The 23,480-nt window shown below is 48.5% G+C and overlaps 3 protein-coding genes across 3 annotated transcripts; 2 read left to right on the forward strand and 1 right to left on the reverse strand.

The window, feature by feature from the left end:
* Positions 1 to 1,090: 1,090 nt before the first annotated feature.
* Positions 1,091 to 3,010, reverse strand: LOC120665907 (probable WRKY transcription factor 54). Its single transcript, XM_039945628.1, has 3 exons — positions 2,599 to 3,010; positions 2,098 to 2,202; positions 1,091 to 1,962 (listed from the first exon to the last, which is right to left on the reverse strand). Exons 1-3 carry the CDS (start codon positions 2,889 to 2,891, stop codon positions 1,395 to 1,397), a joined length of 966 nt encoding a protein of 321 aa, XP_039801562.1. The 5' UTR covers positions 2,892 to 3,010; the 3' UTR covers positions 1,091 to 1,394.
* Positions 3,011 to 3,227: 217 nt separating this feature from the next.
* LOC120667796 lies at positions 3,228 to 13,426 on the forward strand. Its single transcript, XM_039947792.1, has 5 exons — positions 3,228 to 3,327; positions 11,823 to 11,961; positions 12,057 to 12,396; positions 12,760 to 12,885; positions 13,343 to 13,426. The coding sequence occupies exons 1-5, from the start codon at positions 3,228 to 3,230 to the stop codon at positions 13,424 to 13,426; spliced, it is 789 nt and encodes a 262-aa protein (XP_039803726.1).
* A 686-nt stretch (positions 13,427 to 14,112) lies between these two features.
* On the forward strand, positions 14,113 to 23,123 carry LOC120667797 (protein FAR1-RELATED SEQUENCE 5-like). Its single transcript, XM_039947793.1, has 5 exons — positions 14,113 to 14,184; positions 14,270 to 14,317; positions 14,391 to 14,644; positions 21,543 to 22,496; positions 22,581 to 23,123. The coding sequence occupies exons 1-5, from the start codon at positions 14,151 to 14,153 to the stop codon at positions 23,121 to 23,123; spliced, it is 1,833 nt and encodes a 610-aa protein (XP_039803727.1). The 5' UTR covers positions 14,113 to 14,150.
* The last annotated feature ends 357 nt before the right edge of the window (positions 23,124 to 23,480 follow it).

The raw sequence follows: 23,480 nt of genomic DNA on the forward strand, positions 1-23,480 counted from the left end.
CCCGTCGGCTGGTGCCCTGCTTCGATCCACGCCATGCCGGCCAAGCCACCGGAGCTACGCCGATGCCCTGCGCCGCTCCATTGCTAGAGATCCAACCTGACCGGCGCGGACACTATTCTGGGGCCTGGCTTTTCGCGACCAAAATGGAGCTTGGAAGGGAGCCTGGAGGCTTGACCTGGAGGTGCGACTGGATGCTTAGCCGGCCGCCGGCGACGAGGCGTGGTGCATGGGCGCGATGAGATGGGATGGAGACACGAGCGCCGGGGAAGGGGAGCTCCAATCTGCTGCTACGCAGAGGTAGAAAGGAGCCGGCCACATGAAGATGCGATGGGGAAGAAGAATGGATATGATTTTTTTTTCCTTCTTTTAATATAGATGTGGATCCCACCTTTAAGACCCATATGAGATCTTATACATAAGAGAGGGAGACCTCATTCGAGATGGGTGCCAGGATGAGGTCGATGCCGGCCTTATACGCTAGTGATGCCCAGGATGCTGACCTTAGTAGTACGCGGGACCCACCATAAGACCGGTATAGGCCTTTATACACTACTGATGCCTATCAGTTTTCCGAAGTGCAGGCAGACGATACGTCCTGTCCTGTCCTATCGACGATGGTAGCGTGCTGATGTGCCAAGAGCTAAGCCAAGGGCATCTGATTCTGTTCTGAAGAAAGATTAGAGCTCAGTGCGCGTTTAGTTCCAAAAATTTTTCACCTCAAAATTTGTGATTTTTCCTTTAGACACATGTATGAAGCACTAAATGTAATTAAATAACAAAACTAATTACACAATTTGGATGTACACGACGAGACGAATCTTTTGAGCCTAATTAGTGCATGATTAGCCATAAATACTACAGTAACCTACATGTGCTAATGATGCGGTTAAAGGTCTCAAAAGATTCGTCTCGCGGTTTCCGGTTTCCAAGTAAGTTCTGAAATTAGTTTTTTAATTAGTGTCCGAAAAACCCTCCCGATATCTGGTCAAATCGTTGACGTGACACCAAAAAAGAACTAAACGGCCCCTTACTATTTGTTTGCTAAGTGGAAGAACATGACTCGATCTTGTGGCGCGTTTACACACACACATTTGCTGAAGTGACGCTGACAGCTGAAGCCAAAAAAAACTTGTAGCAACACATTTCGCTGATTCTCAGACAAGGCCAATGCAAGCCCTGTGCTCCTAGTACCTAATTACTAACATAATCTACACGACCTGCAGCAAGCAAAACAGCAGCTAATTCTTAACATTAGAATGTAGATACCATGTACAGACTAAACTAGGCATTGCAGCTAATTAAATAAACACGATCCGCGCAGCCATTATTTCCATATAATACAGGCCGATCGGATCCGGTCCATCATCTTCTCCGATCACAGCTCGCTCCCTCTGTCAGAATTCATCTTGTCCCTGATCGAATCCGAACCCAACAAGGTCGTCGAGGTCGAACGTTCCATCGTCGAGGTGCGCCATGTCTGCGACTGCGAAGCCACCGCCGTAGCAGTGCTGCAGGCCGGAGGTCACGTCCCCCTGGTCCGGCCCGGGCGTCGCGACGGCGTTCCGCGCCGCCTCCGCGGCCGCCGAGCTCCCCGCGGGGGTCAGGCTGCTCAGCACCTCCTCCTGCTCGCCGGCGCCGGCGCCGGCGCCGGCCTCCTGCTTCAGGGGCCGCAGCCCCGCCAGCAGCGCGGCGCCCTTGTGGTCGCCCTGCTGGCTGGTGTTCCCGGTGGTGGTGGTGCTGGCCGTGGTGGCGCTGGCGTTGGGCGCGAAGCTGATGAGGCGGGAGCCGGCGTGGAGCTCGTCGGACGAGTGGAGCACGACCGGCGCGATGGCGGCGGGGTCCCGGCAGGTGTGCACGCCGATGTAGGTGACCCTGAAGGCATCCGGGTCGTCGTCGCAGCGCTGCACCTGCCGCTGCGCCGCGCACTGCTGGTCGTACTTGTGCGTGCACCGGAAGTAGGCCCTGTGCCGAGCACCAACGCATCATCATCAGCGACTTTTTTGTGACCAGTTAATCCGTCACGCTAGGACCACTTGTATTTTGCATACAACTAATAATTATATACTCCTGTATAATAATTGGAGGGCAGGAACGTACTTTGGGTGCTTGGAGTTTTGTATCTCCTTCTGCCCGTACTTGCGCCAGGCGTGCCCATCCTCAATATCCTTGATGGTCACCGTAACAGTGGATGAATTGTGGGCTCTGCACGCACAGGACAGATTTTTAATGGAACGCACATTTCAATAAAAAAATACCAATTTGTGTTTGTTAACATAAATTATAAACAAGTTGGATTAGATTAACCATATGTAGATCCTGTTTAGTTTCCAAAAATTTTCCTATCATACCCGTCCCATCAAATCTTCGGACATATACATGAAGTGCTAAATGCAAAAATAACTACCTATACGGTTCAACTAAAAATGACGAGATAAATCTTTTAAATCTAATTAATTCATAATTAGATACTAATTATCAAATAACACCGAAAGTGCTACTCTATCTAAATCTAAAAAATTTCATTAACTAAACACAGTCGTAATTGAACTGAAGGAAGATGGTAATCAAGATTGAAGAAGTGCAAGCAAGCCTCCTCACCTCCTCCGGCAGGCGGCCCTCTTGTCCCCGCCTCCTCCGGCGGCCTTCCTCTTGCCGGCGCCGCTGCCGGAGCAGGTGACCTCGCTCTGCCCCTCGGAGCCCTCCTCCGCCGCGGCGGCCGCCCTGGCCGTCTCGATGGTGCGGGACATGGCGTGGAGGATCCGGTCGACGAGGCGGCCGGCCTCGGGCGAGTCCCGCAGCAGCGCCTGCAGCTGCGTGGCGAGGTCCCGCCCCCTGCGCATGTCCTCCATCACCTGCGCGTACGGCGCCGCCGCTGCCGCCATGGCCACCATAACAAGGGAAGATGACACGGCTCGGTCTCGCACTCCCACACACTCTCCTCTCCTGATCTCCTTCCTCCTTTCAGTTCACTCCTCCGGCAGCAACACCAACAAGCAGCAAGGAAGAAGCCGAGCGAGGCGGCTGGGGGTATTTATGCCTGCGGATGATGGGGGTGGGGCGGCACCTGGAATGGATTGGGGGGCGCCTCTTGCAGCGCGTGGGAGAGGGAGCCAAGGGCCAATCGCGTTGGCGTTTACCTGCAGCGCCAGGTCCGTCCGTGTGGGCACGGTCCAGTTAAGCCTCCCGCAGTCTCGTCCACTGACATCCGGGCCCGCGTCCCCGACGGGATGGCTGGCTTAGTTCCCGAGGCGCGGCAGAGGAGGGCCCGCGACGCGATCGGGCGCCGGGTGCCAAACCCCTGCGCCGCGCGCGTGCATGGCAGCGTGGGTAAGCGAGGTCCAGCGCGGCACGTGCCTCCGGCAGGTGGGGCCGACCCCCGCGCGGCCTACGGGCCCGTCCCGGTGTGAACGCCACGGTGGGCACGAGGTCTGGGCTCCCCGTCTGCGTGGTCGACGGTTCACTGGACCTGTGCCGAGCCCACCCTCTGCGAGGTGGGACCGGTGGCCATCTGCGTCCACGCGGCCACGAGCGAGGGCGAGGGCGAGGGGCGGGCCGTGCCTTTCTACGCTGTGGGGCCGGCAAAAGAAATTGAAGGCTTCCTTTTTCAGGTGGGCATGTGCGGCGCCAGCAGGGAGCTCGGCGAGGGGGGAAGCATCGCGGAAATGAGAGGGAAGGGGAGGTGGGGCGCGGGGGAGACGACGACACGCCGGTGACGTCCCCGACGCGACGTCACCCCGGTGATGCGGGATTGCGCCTGCGGCGAGAGGGTCGGGTGGATAGGATGGGGCTTGGAGGCTTGGCGCCGGCGGCCGCTGCGGGCGCGTGTCCACGTCGTCGCTGGAGAAAAATATTGCTTAGGGGGGCGCCAAATTGCGGGTTAGATCCTGGGGAATCAAGAGTTTTGGATCCGTTTGGGACTTGCCCGTCCCGTCCATCCGCTTTTACTCCGCGTACGATGTGATTATGTTCTACTGAATGGCAGCATTCTAGTAGTAGGCTTCGGACTTACTGTTAGCTAGCAGGTTGGGAATATTCGATGCAAATAAGAAAACAATTGGGTAACAAATGGTGGATCAGCTAACTAATTACGATAATATGCAACTCTAGTTTATTTCTTCTTCCAAATTATTTACGTATAATGTCATTCTATTTTTTTGAAAGTAAATCCATTCTAGTTCATCTTATCAATTTTTTTGTGAATCTAATGACGCAAAAATTATCTAACTTGCATCCCTAGATGCAAAGGGTATTTATATTTTACTACATGACAGGAAAAGCATGGGTTCCATACACTTTTCTTTATGAAGTGGTACATACATTTGGGAGCTAATATACGCACGCAAAACAACCATAATTTAAGTGTGTTTGTAAAGAGGTCCTAAACCATGTGAATACACACCTACTCCCTGATTGGATTAGACATCTTCAAAAGACTAGATAAATCACACTCTTTATATTGTCATTTAGTTATCCATTTAGCTAGCTTTCACTCTCCATGTGTCTATCCTATCCAACAAACTAGCCATCAGACTTTCTTTTCATGTCCCCGCCGCCCATCCATGCTGCTCCTCATCCGCCACCCCTTCCCGCCGCCTGCCGCCCCTATCCCCATCCCAGCCACTGCCACCCCCGCCGCCGCCAGCGAGGCCCTGCTCGTTGCGCTCTCCCCATAGGAGCTCCAGATCGTACTCGAGGCGGCGGAGGCGAGCGCCGGCTGGACCGGGAGGAGGCGAGCACCGTTGGCAAAGACACGGCCTAGTAGAGGCAAGCACTGGAGGTCCTCGCGCCCGCGTCGTGCTGGGGCTGCAGTGTGGGAGCTAGGTTGGGCGTCCTCCGGTCGCTGGATCTGGGGCGGGCAAGGCCGGATCCAGCAATGGCAATGCGTGGGAGAGCGGGAAGGTAGGGGAGGGAGCATGGGTGGGTGGGAAGGCTGGGGCAAGAGCGCAGGAGGGTAGGATGGCGGGGCAAAGCGGCTCGGAGTTTTTGTCGAGCGAGAACCCAGGGATGCCGAGTGGGATAGCTACGCGAGGATGATGCTGAGGCTGTTGGATGCGTTTTCTACTAGAGTTTTCCCTTTTTTTTGCGAATGGATCTGAGATACAAAAGCTTTTGGAGATGCACTTAAGGTGTGAGTATGGCGTCAATGTTGAGGTTTTTTTAGATTAAAGGAAAAAACTGATCTTGAACATTCATAAATGAATATCTACGGCCACAAAGTAACACATCTAGCCACAAAGCCTGAAGCATACATAAGTACTTAGACTCCAAACCTCCAATCGAGAAACACAAAAGATAAAAAAGAAGGAAATAAGAATGAAAGCATGAAAGACTAAGCTTTTTAACTTCTTCTACATCCTTCCTTCAACCTTATTTTGGTCATGCAGTAACAAGAACCACACATCAACTGTCTTCTTAGAAACTCTCGATGTAAGGATCACCGATGGTCGCCTCCCGATAACGCTGTCATCTAGAAATCGCGCCGATTCGATCTCTACTATGCAAAGAAAACATTCGCCAACATTGCTCCAAGCTGACCAAGATGTCTCCATCAAGGGCTCCAAGAAGACATCTCAAGAGGTGAGCAACATCAAGATGTTGTCGCCGCCTGAACCAGTGCATTGGTTCTATGATTTTCACTTGGATCTGTCCCTGTGGGTTGAGGGTCCTCACGGTAACACCTTCAAGAAAGAAAAGATTGCTCATGGCTCCATCATTACCAGCGGTCGAGGACCAAGCTAGGCTTTCGCCTGAGAATCTGCACATCAGGAAGCAATGCAGCACGACTGACGATCCTTGGCAGCTCCACTAGCATGCCCATAGGGCGCCCATTAGATCCCGGCAATCGGAGGCAAGCCCCACCACGACAGCGGTCACCGAAGACGAAAGGCATCCTCCACCTACAGCTCAGTCTAGTATAGGATGGTTACTGCCTCGTGGATCCGCGGGCCACCACCACCATTTTCACAGGCATGAGCTGTCGCCGTCGCAGGCGTGGTGACGAAATAGAGGAGCATCATCGGCGATGCGCAGGAGGAGGACCACTGCCACCGAACCTTTGTGGCCCTGAGATGCCACGCCGCAGGCCACAAGCCGCCGGACCTCGACGGCCCCGTGGTGCTGCGTCGTAGGCCACTGACCGCCGGTCCCTCGCTGTCACCCACGAAACTTGATCTAGATTTGGAGGATTGTGGAGATCGCACAGCAGGGCAGAGGAGGCCTCTCCTGTCAGGTTTTTACTGCCAACCTACCTATGGATACCCTAAGGTAGGAAATTGTTTGGGGGATAGATCGTCATATTTGGAACTTGAAGGTAAACGCGTGGATAGAAGACACAAATTTAGATAGGTTCGGGCTGCCCTATGGCCTATTCCATTGTAGGTCACGATGGGGAGGGGCGCTTCACTGCTTGTTGCGTCAGAGCACGTCTCGTCACTTGTCTGCCCATGCCGCTTGTCGGTCCCCGCATGACACGGGTCATGGTGGGCCCGTCTCCCTCGTCCTCTTGTCGGCCGGGCGAGGCAGCCTCGTCCCGCTGGGTCAGGCAAGGTGGAGTCCTTCCTTGAAGGTCGGATCGGACGGTTGGGGGCAATTGTCTTTTGGCCCTAACAGGCTCATCATCTGCTAACCTCTTTCCTTTAGGTATCCGTAATATTTATACCCGACACAATGTGATAAAAAAAATGTTTTGTGGAATATTTTCCTAAATTTGAGATTGTCAAAATTTGTTTTTGGTAGTTTAGAATAAAGTGAACCTTTTTCTTTATAATTTTTACGGAACAAGATAAGAAGTGTTTGAATGATAGAACATTTAATACAGTTTAGAAGCTTTTAAACTTTTCTTTTAAACTTTTTTAAAGGTTCTGGCTATGTAACATAAATTAAAATGTTTCTGTAATAATATCATCTAAACATAATCAGACATGGTATAATTTTGAAGATCTCATTGACAGAAACGCAATGCTGCAATCGGAACTTAATTTCGATAATTAGACCAGTCCCAACCCTCCTAGTAGGATGGTGTCCATAGAATTAATAAGGGTGCCATATAAGCAATTTGGTGGCATGACAAGAGAGTTACTGAGAAAAAAGATAGACATAGTTTCTCATACAAGTCACCATGTCTACACAAGAACCAAGAAATTGTGAAGAGTGATAGGATGAAGCAAGAAAAGAGAAGTGAGAGGATTGGATGTAATTTATTTTCTTCATTTATCAAAGAAACTATACATTGAGGAAGTAAAGTCTATAAGTAGTTTTTTACACTCTTTTTTCTTTAACACCATTTATGAACACTATGTGTTGGAGATGGCCTTAGTCTGTGAGATATAGATTTTTATTTAAAAGTATATGTTGTACGTAATTCAAGGCATGTGAGCTGCGGTTGTCTGTTTTTGGTACTCCTGCAACGGGTGCGCACCGGCAGACCGGCTCACGCGAGCGATAAATAGGAATCCCCGCCTGCAGGTCGGTCGGCGGGAGAGGTCGTTCGCGACACGAGCCCCCGTTGGTTTCCAGGCCGCAAAGTCCGAGCGAGCGCAAGCTGTCATCTCGGGTGGACATCGTCTCGGGCTCGGCTGCAAAAAGTTGGGTCCTCCTCCTGCCCGCCATGGAAACGACAAGAGTGCGATGGGAATTAAAGCAGGCTGGGAAGAGCTAGCGAAGCATCCGCGAAACCGCCCGCGACAATGCCGAACAACGCTTGCATTGGGGACCGTCCCGTGTTTCCGTTCCCGTTTGGGGAACGACATGATGCATGTATACAAATATACAACTTGGTGGTAGTTCATGCTTTTTATGATGTACTCTCTGTTCTAAATTATTAGCTGTTTTAGTTTTTCTAGATACATAATTTTTAGAATACATATAAACATAATATATATTTTTGTTATATTGCAAAATTTATATATCTAAAAGCGAAAATGGATAATAGTTTAAGACGAAAGGAGTATGTGCCATTTTTCTATGACATCTTCTCTAACATATACCATATAAAGGTCTATTTGAATAAACTAAAATTGAGTGCTAAATTTTAGCACCTATTAGCACTTATATTTTTGCTAAAGATTTTAAATCTTGACTAAAATTTAGCTTACCCATTAGCCATCCCGTTTGTACATAATAGTGCTAAATTTTAGCACTTTAGGATATTAACATTTGAATCCAAACACTCCCCTCAGTGTGTACACACAAGTTTTAGTGTGGATAGACCTTATCTTACGTGATAAAGCACAAGCTTCTAGAAGATTAGGTGGATGAGTACCGAGCAAAAGAAGAAACCTGTCACGGTGAATTCCGTGGTTCAAGATGTGATTTCCTGTGCATACCTTGAGCTGCTGGAGGAAGAGGACGGATGGGATGCCTGTAGAGAAGTGTGGTCAGTGATATTCTCTCCGAATATGTAAATTTGAATAAAATGTTTTTACAAGTAAGTTGAAACACGCGGCGGCTGTGATGTTGGCGGCCGGCCCATCGCCCGCCATGATTGGGAACGACGGGGATAGCCACCTTGGGCAAGCCAGGCTTCACAGCGACGTTGACGTCTGAAACAGACCGGAGGTGTGACTTTTCTCACCTACTAACCCGAGATCTCTCAAATCTCAATATAAATCTTCCATGCTCATCTTGGAGCACTAGAACGGTATCTTGGTTTTACTCGCTCGTAGACTAGACTAAACCAAAAAGATCGTACTGAAATCATCAAACCTTGTCCGTCAACACGGTTTCACCGGTTTAGTTGCTATTGCATTTCTAAAAACGTATTCTTGATTTTTTTAAAAAATAAACGTATTCTAGAACACAGTATCACGTTTTGTCATGTACTAGTTTTTTGTTTAGCGAAATTCCTAACCAATGCTATCACTTTCATGCAGCAGTTAGCGGAAGGGTGATTTCAATTTCTCAATCAGCTGCCCCCATGAATACTATACAAGCCCATGTACTAGAATGCCCATTTCGAGTTTTATTTCGGCCCCTTTTGCGGTTGTGCTGGCCTGAATCTTGGCAGGGCGTAGTTTCATGGGCCGACAATTGTTGAGGACCCTATCCATCATCTTCCACGTGATAGTTAAGCCATGTCTGAGGCCTAATTGCAGTTTACTAAGCCCATCTAGCTCTAACCATCACAGTTTACTAATTTCCCGTGTCGACGTCATTCAACATTACTTTTTACTTGGATTCAACAATCCGTGAAGCTTATATCAACATTTAGATTAAACTAATCTAATATTTTACAGGGGCAGATATTTATTTATGGCTTGTTCTCCCACATCATCTAGATTATTCCACGCTCGATACATGCTTCAACACTTTCCTACAACTACTCCAACAATCTATGAACTTCAATGCTTCCAACAGGGTAATTCAACAATTTGGAGGGTCAGATATTTATGTATCATTAGCTTGGGGGATGATGTATTTATTTATGGTTGGGTTGCTCACGCAACTCATCTAGGCATTCATCTGCTACAGTACAGATCACAAATATTGCAAGGTGTGTAAGCTAACTTCTTCCAAAGGTTGGATCGAAAATACGCGCGGCATACCTTAAGCATTCTCCCGTGAGGGGCTATTGTTAGGAACGATCCCCAACCCGACCCATCAATTGCAGGCTCAAGAGAAGTTATGAATGGCGGAGGCTTTTCTTTTTAATGATAATGGCGGAGGCTTAATTGCGAAGGTCTGAGGCCCGATGGTCCAAGATCGAGTGCCTTCACAATGCCGTTTTTTTTCTTTTTTATATTTAAAAAAAAAAATCAAAATTTCAAAAATATGTGGCCGTTTCAGGAAATTGCGAAAATGGGCCCCTGTCGCCCATGGGGTGAGCGATAGGACTCCTGTCGTCCAGGCAGGGGGTGACAGGTCCTTTTGGTAAATTTTTTTTTACAAACAGATCCCTGGACAGCGCAGCGCGGGGACTCGACGGCAGGGGGCCAGTCGCCCCCCCCAACGGGCGACAGGGGGCCTGTCGCCCTCCCCTCGGGTGACAGGGTCCCCCACTCTATATAAGGCCTCCCCCCTCATTCCCTCCTCATTTGTGCCCAAAAGTTCCACAAAAAATCTAGAAAAAAAGAGAGGGGTGAGGAGAAGGGAAGCGGCGAAGCCCTGCCGGATTGCGCACTTGTGATTTGCAGGTAATTATATTTAACTTATATATTTTTCCATTGCTATAGTAGAACCATTTAAGTAGGAGTTTAAGGATATCTTACTTATGTAGTAGTAAATTAGTTTAGGAAATTAAGATTACGCATTTATTATTACAACTACAGTACTATTAGAGACGTGTTTATAAATTAGTTATGATTTAGACTAGAATTTCGGATATGCAGTATAGAATTTGAGTGTTATCACGTAGTTATGAATACTTATATGTTGTAGTTAAAATTCGTACTTAGTTTGTATGGATGATTGAATAATGTAGTGAAAAATAATGTAGTGAAGTAAAGAGTATGACTCGATAAGTATTTGGTGATGTACAGATATGTCGAACAAGATGCAGTTTCAAGTGTTTTTTGGTAACTGTAATATTTTGTATGGACCAAATGGAGTAGACCTTTATGCCTTTAAGTGCACATCTAGCGCCATAGATAAACCTCTAGAGAAGAGTTTTGGTTCTATATATAAGTGGCTGCAGCGTGGGTTCCGTGTTGATCCGGAGACACATGTGATGACCGTCCATGCTCTTGTGAATTGGGAGGTAGAAGGTGATTTATGGGAATTGATGATGATACACAGCACTGATGACTAGCAGAAGTACATACAAGCAGCTCTAGAGCATGGGTGGCCTCTGCAATTCTTGTTTAAACTTCTTTGACCACTTCAAGAACGAGGAACTAAAGGACTTGTTCAAGAGGTTGTGCACTCAGAATCAACAGAGAAAATTTAATGCTTTGTGGCAGATGCTTGATCAGTTAACTGCGGAGCAAGTGAAGGCAAGGGCAGTAGGAACCAGCAGTAGCCAGTCAGCAGATGTAAGGGCTTCTTTGGAGAAGCCATTTTCGCACTGGATTCGAGGTGCACCGAAGGAGAAATGGTCATTCCTTTATGATACAAACGGAATGCGGTATGGTATCCAGACAACAAACCACGCAGAGTGTTTCAATATGGTGATGCGATGTTGTCGTGGTTTTCCTCTCGTGGGAATTGTTGAGTTCATCATGTATGGATGCATGAAGTATTTCAGAGAGCGATACATGGCTGCAACCATAAACATGAGAAACCCCCAAATTCAGTTTTGCACAAGAGTGGCACAATATATGCAAGACAAGATAGCAAAGGCCAGACACCACCGCGTCATATTGACGGGTACAAGGGAGCATAGATTTGAGGTGCTATGCAAGGATAGAACTAGTCGTGGCATCCGTAGAGATATGGTGGTGCAAGAGAGTTTAATTAGAGCAGATGGCACTACCCGCTGCACCTACATGAAGCCAAAGTTATTGCATTTGCCCTGTTCGCACGTCATTGCCGCTTGTGCAGAGGAGGCAGCTACATCCACCTGGGGACATGAAATATACGGGATTGCATAGTTGGACCCTTTATTATGGACCGGGAGGTTAAGACTTATGTTCCTGATCCAGCCGCTGGTCCTTCTGGAAATCCAACAGATGGAGCACCTCCTACGTTCAGACCACCATTGCCGAGAATTGCTCATGGAAGGCACTCAGTGTCGTGATTTAAGTCATTGTAAGTTCATTCTGTCGTTCGGTGCTGTTGCTTGGTGGCACAATCCAAAACATATAAGGTGTTATATTGTTGAATGTGTTTCTATACGTATGTTTACCTTTGTACTAATTGTGTAACCCTATTTGAATGTTTTAATGCAGGTATGGGCTCGTTGCTAGACCTTGTTATCGACGCGAGCCACCGGTCTTTCGCCGCAGCAGTTCAGTGCCGAGCCCTTGGAGTGCTACGACCGCGTCCACCAGGAGAGGTCATCTCTATACACCAAGATTGGGTCGAAAGGTATGTATTTAAATTTTATATGTTAGTTCCATTGTTTATTTTATAATATTTGTAATATTCGTACTCACTTTTCTTCGTTTGTTCCATTGTTTCAGGTTACGTGAGTGCGGTCTACTGACTCTGGGCCGTCTTGTGGAGGGTGGGATTGTGAAGCTTGACCGATCCCTCATGACGGCGCTAGTGGATAGATGGAGGCCGGAGACTCACACGTTCCACCTCCCATGTGGGGAGCTGACTCCGACGCTGCAGGACGTGGCCTACCTACTGGGTCTCCCTATCGTCGGTGATGCCGTAGGTCCGCGTGTGGTGCCGGCTTCGTGGAAGGATGACCTGGAGGAGCGCTTTGCTCCGGTACAGCGCGTGGCAGCAGCAGGACCGATCAACCCGCACCCGCGAGCCGCAGGTCCTTCGAAGACCTGGTTGCTACAGTTTACAGTACATATTTCAATTCATCTTGACACTATGTTTTTAAAATTCATATGTTTCATTGTGAGTTTAAATCGTATATCATTTTTGTGCATGCAGCCTACCCAGTTGGCGGACGAGTATAGTGTGACCAGATCGCTGGAGGCGTACCTGCTATGGTTGTTTGGTTACATCATGTTCAACAACACCCATGGAAACTCCGTCGACAGGATCCTAATTCCGTACGCATGAGAGATTGCGGATGCAGAGGATGACTTACCGCCCTATAGCTGGGGTTCGGCGGTATTGGCGGCCACCTATCGTGGACTCTGCGACTGGTGCAGCAAGACCGATGGTGAGGCTATTTTCTCGGGGTGCCCACTCCTGCTTCAGCTTTGGCCGTACGAGAGGATAGCGGTTGGTCGCCCTATTGTGAGCCAGGAGCCATACCATGACATCTTGTACGACGACGACGAGGAGGGTTGGCCCGCGATGGGTACCCTCTGGAACTGGCGTCAGGTACATTCGCGGAAACTCTACTTCTGTCTTGGTTAGTTACTCGATACATGAAGCTCGTTATTAATTTCATATGTTTCGATGTGAAGAGATCTTGGGCGCATGCCTAGGTTAGGCGCGCATATCCTGAGTTCGTGTCGGAGCTGGATATGCTGACACAGAGGACGTTATCTGGAAGCCATACACCCCAGAGTCGGTGGCGAGACGTGCACCTTTAGGCCTGTCTCCACCCTGCTCTGCGAATGCGGGCATGTGGCTTACTACAGCCATCCTTGTTTACGACCTCGCGGTTGAGGCGCATTGCCCGCACAGGGTCATGAGACAGTTTGAAGAGCGACAGGAGTTTCCGGTGGCCACGGCTTTGGACCGAGTCGAACGGCATAACCACAGGTAATTATGAATGCACTTGTATTATTCAATCGTATCGAATCTAATGATTTTTTGTCTACCACGTTTGTAGGTTGTCGAGGAGTGGCATGCCGTGCTCAGCCGTTTGGCTCACCACGATGCAGCCGTGGTTGGAGCAATGGGACGATGCATATGAGAATGTGGTCGAGCCGACAGGACCACACACAGATAGCTCTTTCAGGGCTTACCTCACCTGGTACTTGCCTCGGACTCGGGCTCGTTTGGTCTTTCCTGACACGAACCCGCAGCCACACCAGGCGAGTCTTCGGGATGGCTACACCAAGCACCACGTGGAAGCACTAGCTGGCGTGGTGAGTCTCTTCATAGTGTATGCGAATGGATTCAAATTCATAATATTATTCAGTATGCAAGTAAATTTTCCATTACTAAAATGAATATAGTTTCGACTTTGCAACATGATGGAGGCGGACTGCTCCGCTTACCTCACGAGGGTGGATCACGGTTCTCCTATGACCCAGGTTGAGTAGAGAGAGGCATGGTCCAGGCACCGTGACCACTTGCGTACAGTACTGCACGATTTTGGTAGCCGTGTGGAGTATGAAGAGAGCCAAGGATCATCCCAGGCCTCGACGTCATTCCCGTGTCCGGCGACGACGCATGAGCCGACCTCTCAGCCAGATCAGGGACACCAGTGGAACACTACTGCAGGTAACGTGGATACTGAATTTAAATAATATCAGTTCTTGCTATACTTTTACTAATCGACACAAATAGGATTCGGTCCCTCTTCTTCCTTCGGCCATACTGGCCATTGGGGCCAACAAGGATCCCACTTCGTCCCACAGTAGGGGATGAGAATATTTGGAGGGACAACGCCAGTTGGGGGATCGTACCCAGGGATGGGACCGCCACCATCGACACCAGCCTACCCAGGTTAGCTTATGATTCATATGTCATTTTCTACATGTTACTATGAACTACAATAGTGTACGCTGACATGCAAACTTTTTATGCGTAGGATTCTATCCAGATGCGGGCGTCAGACCTTCTTCCTCAGCACAACCTGGTACATAACGCTCTCAATTTTTTCACAAAGTTAAGACGCAACATATGTTGGTTCACATTTACATATTACGCAGGGTTCGTCTCTGACACGTTCGTTCCAGATAGCGGTGGCTTCAACTTAGAAGATCTCGACAACTTCACTTCCCTCTCACCCGCGGAGCAAGGTGACCCCGATGTCTTGGGCTCTTCACAGCTAGGAGGAGCACCACTTGGTTACTCTCAGCAGCAGACAGCGCAGCCTTCTTTGCATCCTCAGCGAAAAATGAGGTCTCCGGATCGTCACACCTACTCGCGGGGCCATGTCCATGCCCCGCAGAGGGCGAAGAAGGTCCGACACCGTCGGGGTGGCTAGATATAACTTATGTTTGTATCTCGTATGTTTCTTTGTAATGACATAGTGGCCGAACGTTTATGTCTTATGGTACCAACGATGTTGTCTTCTCATTGTTATTAACAACTTTTCATGCATACGCCTCTGTTCTCTCGCGTATTTTCCATTACGTACGAATTATAGACATTGAAACCGTAAACTAACATTTATTTATACACAACAAATGCAAACTTCCATGTTCAGTACAACACATATCATAGATCATGTCATGAAATCATCTACATCGTCATCCGAGTTCTCATAGGGTGGTGCTGCATGAGAGTTTGAAGACTTGGACGAATCTCCGGTTCTCTGATCCTATCTTGGAGGCCAAGGTTTTTGGGGCATAAAATCATCATCGTCGTCATCCCAGTTAACACAAATGGTGCTGAAGGTGGTGCGTTACGACTGGACGAACCTCTGGTTCCCTGATCAGGTCTTGGAGGCCAAGGTTTGGGGGTTATGAAATCATCATTGTCATCCCAGGTAACACAAGATGGTGCTGCAGGTGGTCGAGTACGACTGGACGAACCTTCGGTTCGCTGATCAGGTCTTGGAGGCCATGGTTTGGGTGGTATGAAGTCATCTTGGTCGTCGTCCAGGTTAACAGAAGTTTGTGATGCAGGTGGTGCAGTATGACTTGATGAACTTCCGGATCTCTGTTCATGCGGACACAAAGTGTATTACCTGATGATCTTCGGCACCTCCTTCATCTAGTTTGAGACATAGGGCCACCGAAGATTAATACCAATTTACGGAAGTTGGGTATTGATTTGTTAATCAACTCCGTGTCCTCAGGAAAATCCTTGCATATAAATACAGAATAATATTATAGTTTCAAAAATATGAATTAAAAATACATTTAAATATTAGATCTGAATGAAAGTTACCTTAATGTGTATCTCATACACCTCTGGCCGCATCCATATCTTAGCAGTACTTTCTAAGAATCCAATAACATTAGAATGATTCGCAAGTTCACATATACACATGTATACCTTACGGCGTTCTAGCAGGTGTCCCTTTAGATCTTGCGTTGTAATACTATGAAACAGTGTGCAAATTGAAACCCTAATACTTTGGCCATAACCATCTCTATCGTACCATCCGCAAGTGGATCCAACTTCTTTCTAAGCACAAGATCTTAAACGATATCAAGTATTATAGTAGATTTCTCTTCGGTCCAGAAAAAACCTCCAAAATTGGAGGCAGCCATGGTGAAATGCTAGAATAACAATAGTTACTATTATTCTAAGATTACGATCCAATATTTCAATATATAAATATTACTTCTACTCTGATTCATAAGAAAATCACAATGAAAGGTCAAACGTTAATACCTGCAGATCACAGATGCGCACTTCGGCAGGGCTTCGCCACTTTCCTTTTTCTCACCCCTCTCTATTTTTCTATTTTTTCTGGAATTTTAGAGAATAGAACAGGGGTGAGAGGAGAGGGGAGGTTTAAATAGGGCAGCCTTGCCCTGTCGCCCGGTGGGGGGCGACAGGCCCCCCTGTCGCCCGTTGGGGGGGTGACCGGCCCCCTGCACGTCCCCTGACAGGGACCTGTTCGAAGAAAAAATAAAAAAAAATTACAGAAAGGTCCCTGTCGCCCGTTGCCTGGGCGACAGGGGGCCACAAGGGGCCTGTCGCCCACCCCATGGGCGACGGTGGCTCATTTTCGCAATTTCCTGAAACGGCCACATATTTTTGAAATTTTAATTTTTTTTAAATATAAAAAAGAAAAAAACGCCACAATGGGTACACAAGCAAAGAATAACTGGGCCGCAACACGATGGCCCACGGGAGTTACGTGTCAGCCCAGATGCGGCGTTCGAGCTTGGAAGCATGCATAGACCTGTAATAATGTGATCTCTCGATAAATAGAAAGACTACAATGCCCCAGGCATATACTTAGGATCTTAGGATCTAGTAGATAAGGGAGAGATTGTTGGGACCACACTCCTTATAAATAGAGGGACACTATGGCACTGTAAACTGTAAAGTCACTTGTGAATGGCACTTTTCACTTTATCAAATGCAACATTCCATGTAAACCTTGTAATTAACTTTGGATCTCATGCAATCTTCTCATTCGTCTGTTGAATTCTTCTCGAACACCAGCATAAGCAAATAATATAAGAGAGGTGGGAGCCGACAAATGCAGGAAAGCTCCAAAATTTCTACTACTTTAGCTCTCTATAATGGAAAGATTTGGTATTTTTTTCTCGAATATGTAGGAGAGCCGTAAATCTTTGTATTAACTATTAAGTAGAAAGAGTTTTAGTACAATGCTCTACGATTGCCCACGAGACCACTACGGATTACAGGAGAGCAAAATGTACAAGGCTGCAAGCTAAATGATTACTCGTGGGATAAAGAACCGAGGTGTCGGGCGCCATGCTGCAATCCTGTCGCTTTGAAAACTGCAGAGTAGCGAACCTCCTATGCGGTAGTATCAGTGGCTCTGCTCCGGCTGGAAGGAGGCTTCCTAGTGGAGAACGGACCTTGGATCTTTGCGGCATGGCTGTGGGTGAGGCCGCCCGGAAGACGCTGCTGCAGCTCCTCTTTATCATGGGTGTGTTGCGTTCGCCGCAAGGTCAAGCCACCGCACGAGGAGAACCTCGCCCCGTCTTGATACAGGCACTTTGGCTAGCTTGCTCTTTGCGATCCGCGTGCTGGCATGAGTAGCGGTCCTCACATGGGCCTAGGCATGCGATTTTGGTGGTTGAGCGACCAGGGGTGTGACGATGCGTTCACTAAATTCGCTAATGAAGGCACCGAGGCGCCCCTGGGTTGGTGTGGCATTAGTTGAGTGTGTGCTCGGCCTGCTCGTCTCCATGGGCTCAACCGCCTCATTGGCCGTATCGCACGACACCATAGGGGAACACCAGGTTCTCGGTCGCTGCTGGGTTGCAACACAAGTCGTAATCCTCAAATCCCGCAAACCCCAACTGGAGGAGCCGGCCGGTCTAGGTTGGCGTTGTTGACCACTGAGTCCTTACCACCGAGACCCGGAACGGGCTCCCCAGATGAGGGCGGCGAGGTGGCAGGGGAAGTGGTCCGATCCCCTGAAGGTGGCAGGTTTCCCAGCGCGAAAGCTTGATTAGCATCGGTCACAAGTGTGGCGGTTGTCTTCAAATGCGTGGTCCTCCCAGTGGAGGGAGGAGTTTGGCTCGAGTTCAGGATGAGAATGGGTCGGCCCGGATCCGGCCTTGGACCTGGCCCTGGCCTTGGACCTGATCCTCATGGTCTCAATGCCAATTTCTGAGGCCATGGGTCGACCCAAATCAATATGTTGCCTATGGCCTTGATGGCCCAATGTGTATCATCACGGGTTGGCCCAATCAAACCTATGCATATGCAATCATTTCAAGCATCATTATTCATAACCATGACTTGAACTGAAAGGTAAATTCAACAGACTTTGACTCTATTATTTCAAGCATCAGAAGCAAGTTACAAGCAAAACCAGCAACATCCATTCTTGTTATAACCTGACGTAGCAAATCAAATATATGGCTAATATTAAATACCTCATCACAGGGGCACCTAGTACCTCTTGGGGACTAGAACTTTAGGAGATAACAACAAAATTTTCAAGAATTCCCAATCGACCACAAAGGTTTAATGGAAAAGAAATTTGAGCAACAACAATTTCCTATACAGACAAGGTACCATAAACATTTCTTTTAATAAATAAGCACAAACAAACTTCTGTACAAAAAATAAGCATACATAATTCAACATCCAAGGCAGCAGACATAATTGAAAAATATAAATGTGGTAGAAGATACATGATTCATCTGAACAAAGATATCTCAAGCCTTATGATTATCCTTAAATGTGTCACGCGGGTCGACCATATCTACCCATCGGGTCAACAGATTTTGGCTCTAAATAGACCATTTTTCATTTGAGGCCGACCCGGTGGCCTATCGGCCTTGCTATTGTGGGTTGGGTTTATAGTTGGCCAATGGGCCGGCCCGCCACGGCACGGCCCGGGCCCGACTCGGCATGGCACGATTAGGCCCGATTAAGCAATCATGCCGGGCTGGGTCGGCCCACGTGCCGAAGCCAAGGCCCATGCACGGCACGACGGTCTGTTAGCCGTGCCGGGCTGGCCCGACAGCCCGTTGCCCCGTTCGTGCCCGCGTAGGAGGCTCAGACCGAGCCGTCCTCCACCCGGCGGCCGGCACCGGCGCCGCCGCGTCTCGCCGCCGTCCTCCGCGTGTCCGGCCGTGCCACGCCGCCGTCCTCCGGATCCCCGTGCTCGCCCGGTCGCGCCTCGCCGCCGTCCGCCGCACCCCGGCCGTAGATCCGCGCAAGCCCGGCCGCACCCCGACCGCCGCACCCCGGCCGTAGATCTGTCCAAGCCCGGTCGCGCTGAGCCCGAAGCAGGGAGGGAGAAGGGAGCGGAGCGCTCTCCGCCGCGCGGCTCCAAAGGAGGGGCGACCAGCGGCCGTGTCGTGCCGGAGGTGCGGCGGAGGGGCAGCGCCGGCTGTCGCACCATGGCTCGGTCGGAGGGGAGAGGGGGACCAGCGCCGCGCGCATGCTAGAAGGGAAGGGGGACCAGTGGCCATGTCGCCACGACGCCGGGGAGGGAGTGGCGGGCTGGTGGCGGCGCTTTCGGAGAGCCGGCTGGCGGCGGCGCTTGCGGAGCGGCCGAGAGTTGGGCAGGGAGAGGTGGAGACGTGTAGTGGAGGTTAGCCTGGTTAGGGTTTGGAGAGAATTAAATGGGCTGGGGTGTGTAGATGTTATTTGGGCCTTTCGTGCTCGGGCCGGCCCGTGTGCCTCTGTCGGGCCGGAGACTAATCGTGCCGGGCCGGGCCGGCCCACGTGCCTGAGATGCGGCCCAGGCACAGGATGACGCCCATGCCGGCCCGGCCCGGGCCCGTTTAACTTCATGCTGGGCCGGGCCTTGTATTGGGCCGAAATCTTGTGCTTCGGGCCGGCCCACGTGCCTCGGACCCAATGGCCAACTATAGTTGGTTAGCGACCCAATGGGTCGACCCGGCCCATTCTCATCTTGAGCTCGAGGGCACATACGCCCACACGTCTACTAGAATGCACCCCTTGTAGGTACGCTAAATTTGGACCTAGACACGCTTTATTTCATCTATACAACGATGTAGATACAGTTTCATGAAGCTTGTTAGGAGCGTCTTTGTATGGACCGTGTTAGGCTTTGTAGAGACGAATTCTTGAAGTGTATCTACGAGAAAAAATACATTTCATAGACACCTTAGATGCATATGTACATACATTAATACAATTTTGTAGGCATGTGCATAAAGCGTGTGTAGTGGTGTCATACCATGTTGGTTTGTACGGTATCAGATCGCAAGTTAGTGATTGCATCACCCTTATCTGCGTGACCCTCCTATAGGCATTGCATAGATTAGTTTACCTCAGAGTTAACAAAAACAATTAGTCCAACAGTTGCATTAGCCCATATAGCAGCCAACCAGCTAGCAGCTATGCTGCAGGGCCATGAAAATAACAACATAGCAGCCAACCAGTAGCACAGCATAGCAGCCAACAGGCTGGAGTTCCTTGTGGTGTGCAGCACAGCATATAATAGTCAAACAAAATTACCATTTTCATTTACTTGCATGCTGATCTCATATTATTTTGTACCATTTGCAAGAAAAATTTAGAGAAAAACAGAGCAGATATATAGGTAGTGTCGATGATACAATGGTTGGTGGTGCCTCTTGGTGCCTCTCCAAAAATAATTAATTTAATTAATTTGAGGGGCGGAAGGGTACTATGGTAATTCGCCACCCCAAACCCCACGCCCCCCTCCTCGCACCAAACCCACGCCCCGGGCAACTGTCCTCCCTCACCCGGTCTCCCCTGGCGGATCGCCGCCGCCGCCGCCCTGCACTGCCGCCGACGTCGTTGCCGCCGCTGTACCCTTCCCTCGGCCCCGCCTTCGCTCTTTGCGTCGACCGCCCTTCCCTCACCCCCACCGCTAAAGGTCGTTGCCCTACTCCGCGCGGGTAGGGTTTGGACGCTACCGGTTGTGTTCCCTACTACATTGCCGCTTGCGCCTGGTTCGTCAGCCGACAACTACCCCGTGTTTGATCATCTAGCCAAAGGTACATGGACGCCGCCTCCTCTTGTTGTGTGCCTTGTTTCATGATCAGATGATATCTTGATCAAGATGGTATTCGATGATTGTAGCAAATTTTTTTTTTGTATTCTGCATTCTCGAGTGACAGTAATTATACCTCCTGCATGTGTAAGAATTGTAACCCTCCATCTGTTTGTTCCATTAATGTATATGCCTCAATCTGGTTGGCTTTTTGATTACAATCGAAACCCTTCTTCAGATTAGTGTCCTACATATTTGTGCATCACAACAACATAATGTCATTAGCACATTTTATATACATTGGTCTACAATATATATTTTGTCTGTCATTATCCTCTCTGCAGTCTAACTTGTATAACTTCACAGTGCTAACATGGCTGTAATAATATTGTTCACTTCATGTAATTGGTCTGCATTGTACATACATCTCAAAGTTTACTAGTTTTACTTTTTACTAGTTCTGGTTGATATTACAGTTCAAACAAGTAGCTATTGATATGTTTCCTTTGGCTCTGCTGCATCTAGTTCCCTTGGCTCTGCTGTATCCAGTTGCTTATGGCTTTTTTGAGTTTTCCCTATTTCTCTTCATCTAAATCACCCTGAAATTTGTATTAGGCTAACTATATGTGAATTATATACATCTCATTGATCTTTGGGTTCTATACTACAATCTTTGATTTCAATTTTTATGCAGCATAACTGGAATTAATCAGTATACTGCAATCATTAATTTGTTTAATGTTGTTGATGGATGCAGGAGGAAATGGCGGATCTTGAGTCTTTGCTGGAGTACAATGAAATTGTTAGGAAGATATTCGCAAAAGAAGATGAAGGATTTCAGTTTTATAACACATACACACTTGGTAAAGGATTTAGTGTGAGGAAAAGCTATGTTGAGTGGAACAGTGAACACACTGAGCTGACCCTTCGGAGGTATGTTTGCAGTCGTCAAGATTACCGTGAAGAGAAGTACGTGAAGAAGGAGATTAAGAAGCGGAGGCCACAAGATATAACTCGTGTTGGATGCCCTGCAAAATTGGTAATTGCACTGGACCGGAACACCGGGCAGTGGTACGTGAAGAATTTCATCGATGAGCACAACCATCCGCTGGCTCCAGCCGACCTTAGTTGCCTGCTGCGTTCACATCGAGAAATCAGCGATGCGCAGAAAGCTGAAATTGTGGAGCTGGGGGTTGCTGGGATCCGCAAACACCAGATTTTTGAAATTATGGAAATGCAGTATGGTGGGCATGACAAGGTTGGCTATACATCAAGGGACTTGTATAATTTCTGCCATCTCTATAAGGAGGATATAATTGCTGATGGTGATGCTCAAACAATCATCAGTCACCTGAAGGAACGTCAAAACAGAGATTCTGAGTTCTTCTTCAAGTATATGACTGATGGGAAAGGACACTTGCTGGGAATGTTTTGGTGTGATACTCAATGTATGCTTGATCATGCAGCATTTGGTGATGTCGTTGTATTTGATAGCACCTACAAAACAAATCGGTACAACCTGCCCCTTGTGTCTTTCGTTGGGGTGAATCACCATTACCACACAGTTCTTTTCGGATGTGGAATTATTTCTCATGAGAATACTGATTCATATGTGTGGCTGCTGAAAATATTTACCAAAGCTAATGCTCAGAAGCATCCTGATTCCGTGATCACTGATGAAGACCTTGCTATGCAGAGTGCAATCAGTGTGGTGTGGCCGAATTCACTGCATAGGCTATGCGGATGACATATTGAGTTGAACCTAGTGCGCAATGTTCACAATGATACACTAAAGGGTGCACTCAGGGTTTTTTTGCATGACCTTTGCTCCATAGAAGAGATTGAGAGGAAATGGCAGGTGTTCCTGGCTGACAATAAGGTCAAAGAGGACTCATGGCTTTATCAGATGTATGAGGTGAGGCAAACCTGGTGTGCTGCATATCATGTAGGTCATTGCTTTTTAGGATTGAGGAGCAACCAACGGAGTGAGAGCATGAAATCTAGGCTTCAGATGAAATTGGATGGTAAAATGACCCTATTAGAAATGGTACAACACTATGAGACCTGCCTTACAAAAGTGCATAGAAATGAGGCGGATGACGATGCTAAAGCACTGCAATCTGCGCCATTCACAGAACCTGATGCTTCAATTCTTGAGATAAATGCAAAGGAAAGGTTCACACCAAATGTTTTTAAGGCGAAGGTCCAGTTCAGCGTGGAAGCAGCCAAGAAATGTTCTCTAATTGAGATTCTAGATGGCGATGATACAATTGAGTATATTGTTGGAAGGAGAGATAGAGACATCATGTACTATGTGAAATGTGAATTAACTGGATAGGCCAATCTAAAGAGAATTTCCTGTTCTTGTCGTAAGTTGCAATCCCTTGGAACCCCCTGCTCACACATCTTCTTTGTATTGGGCCTCCGGGACGAGAGCAAGCTTCCAAACTGCTGTGTTTTGGAATGGTGGACTATGGGGGCGAAGCGTGCATTTCCGACGACAAGGAAGAGCACCATGTATGACTATTCCGCTACCCTACTAAGGTTCCGTGAGCTACGCAATCTCAGTCTTGCTGCAGCCTTCGTAGCATCTCGTTCAACCAAAGCATATGAGCGGACCAAACGTGTACTTGAACAAGAAGCTACTGTGATCGTGCCTAATGCAGGAGCGAACGAAGGCAAGATGTATGGACCG

Source organism: Panicum virgatum, chromosome 3N (assembly GCF_016808335.1).
Source record: "Panicum virgatum strain AP13 chromosome 3N, P.virgatum_v5, whole genome shotgun sequence".
Lineage (NCBI taxonomy): Eukaryota > Viridiplantae > Streptophyta > Magnoliopsida > Poales > Poaceae > Panicum > Panicum virgatum.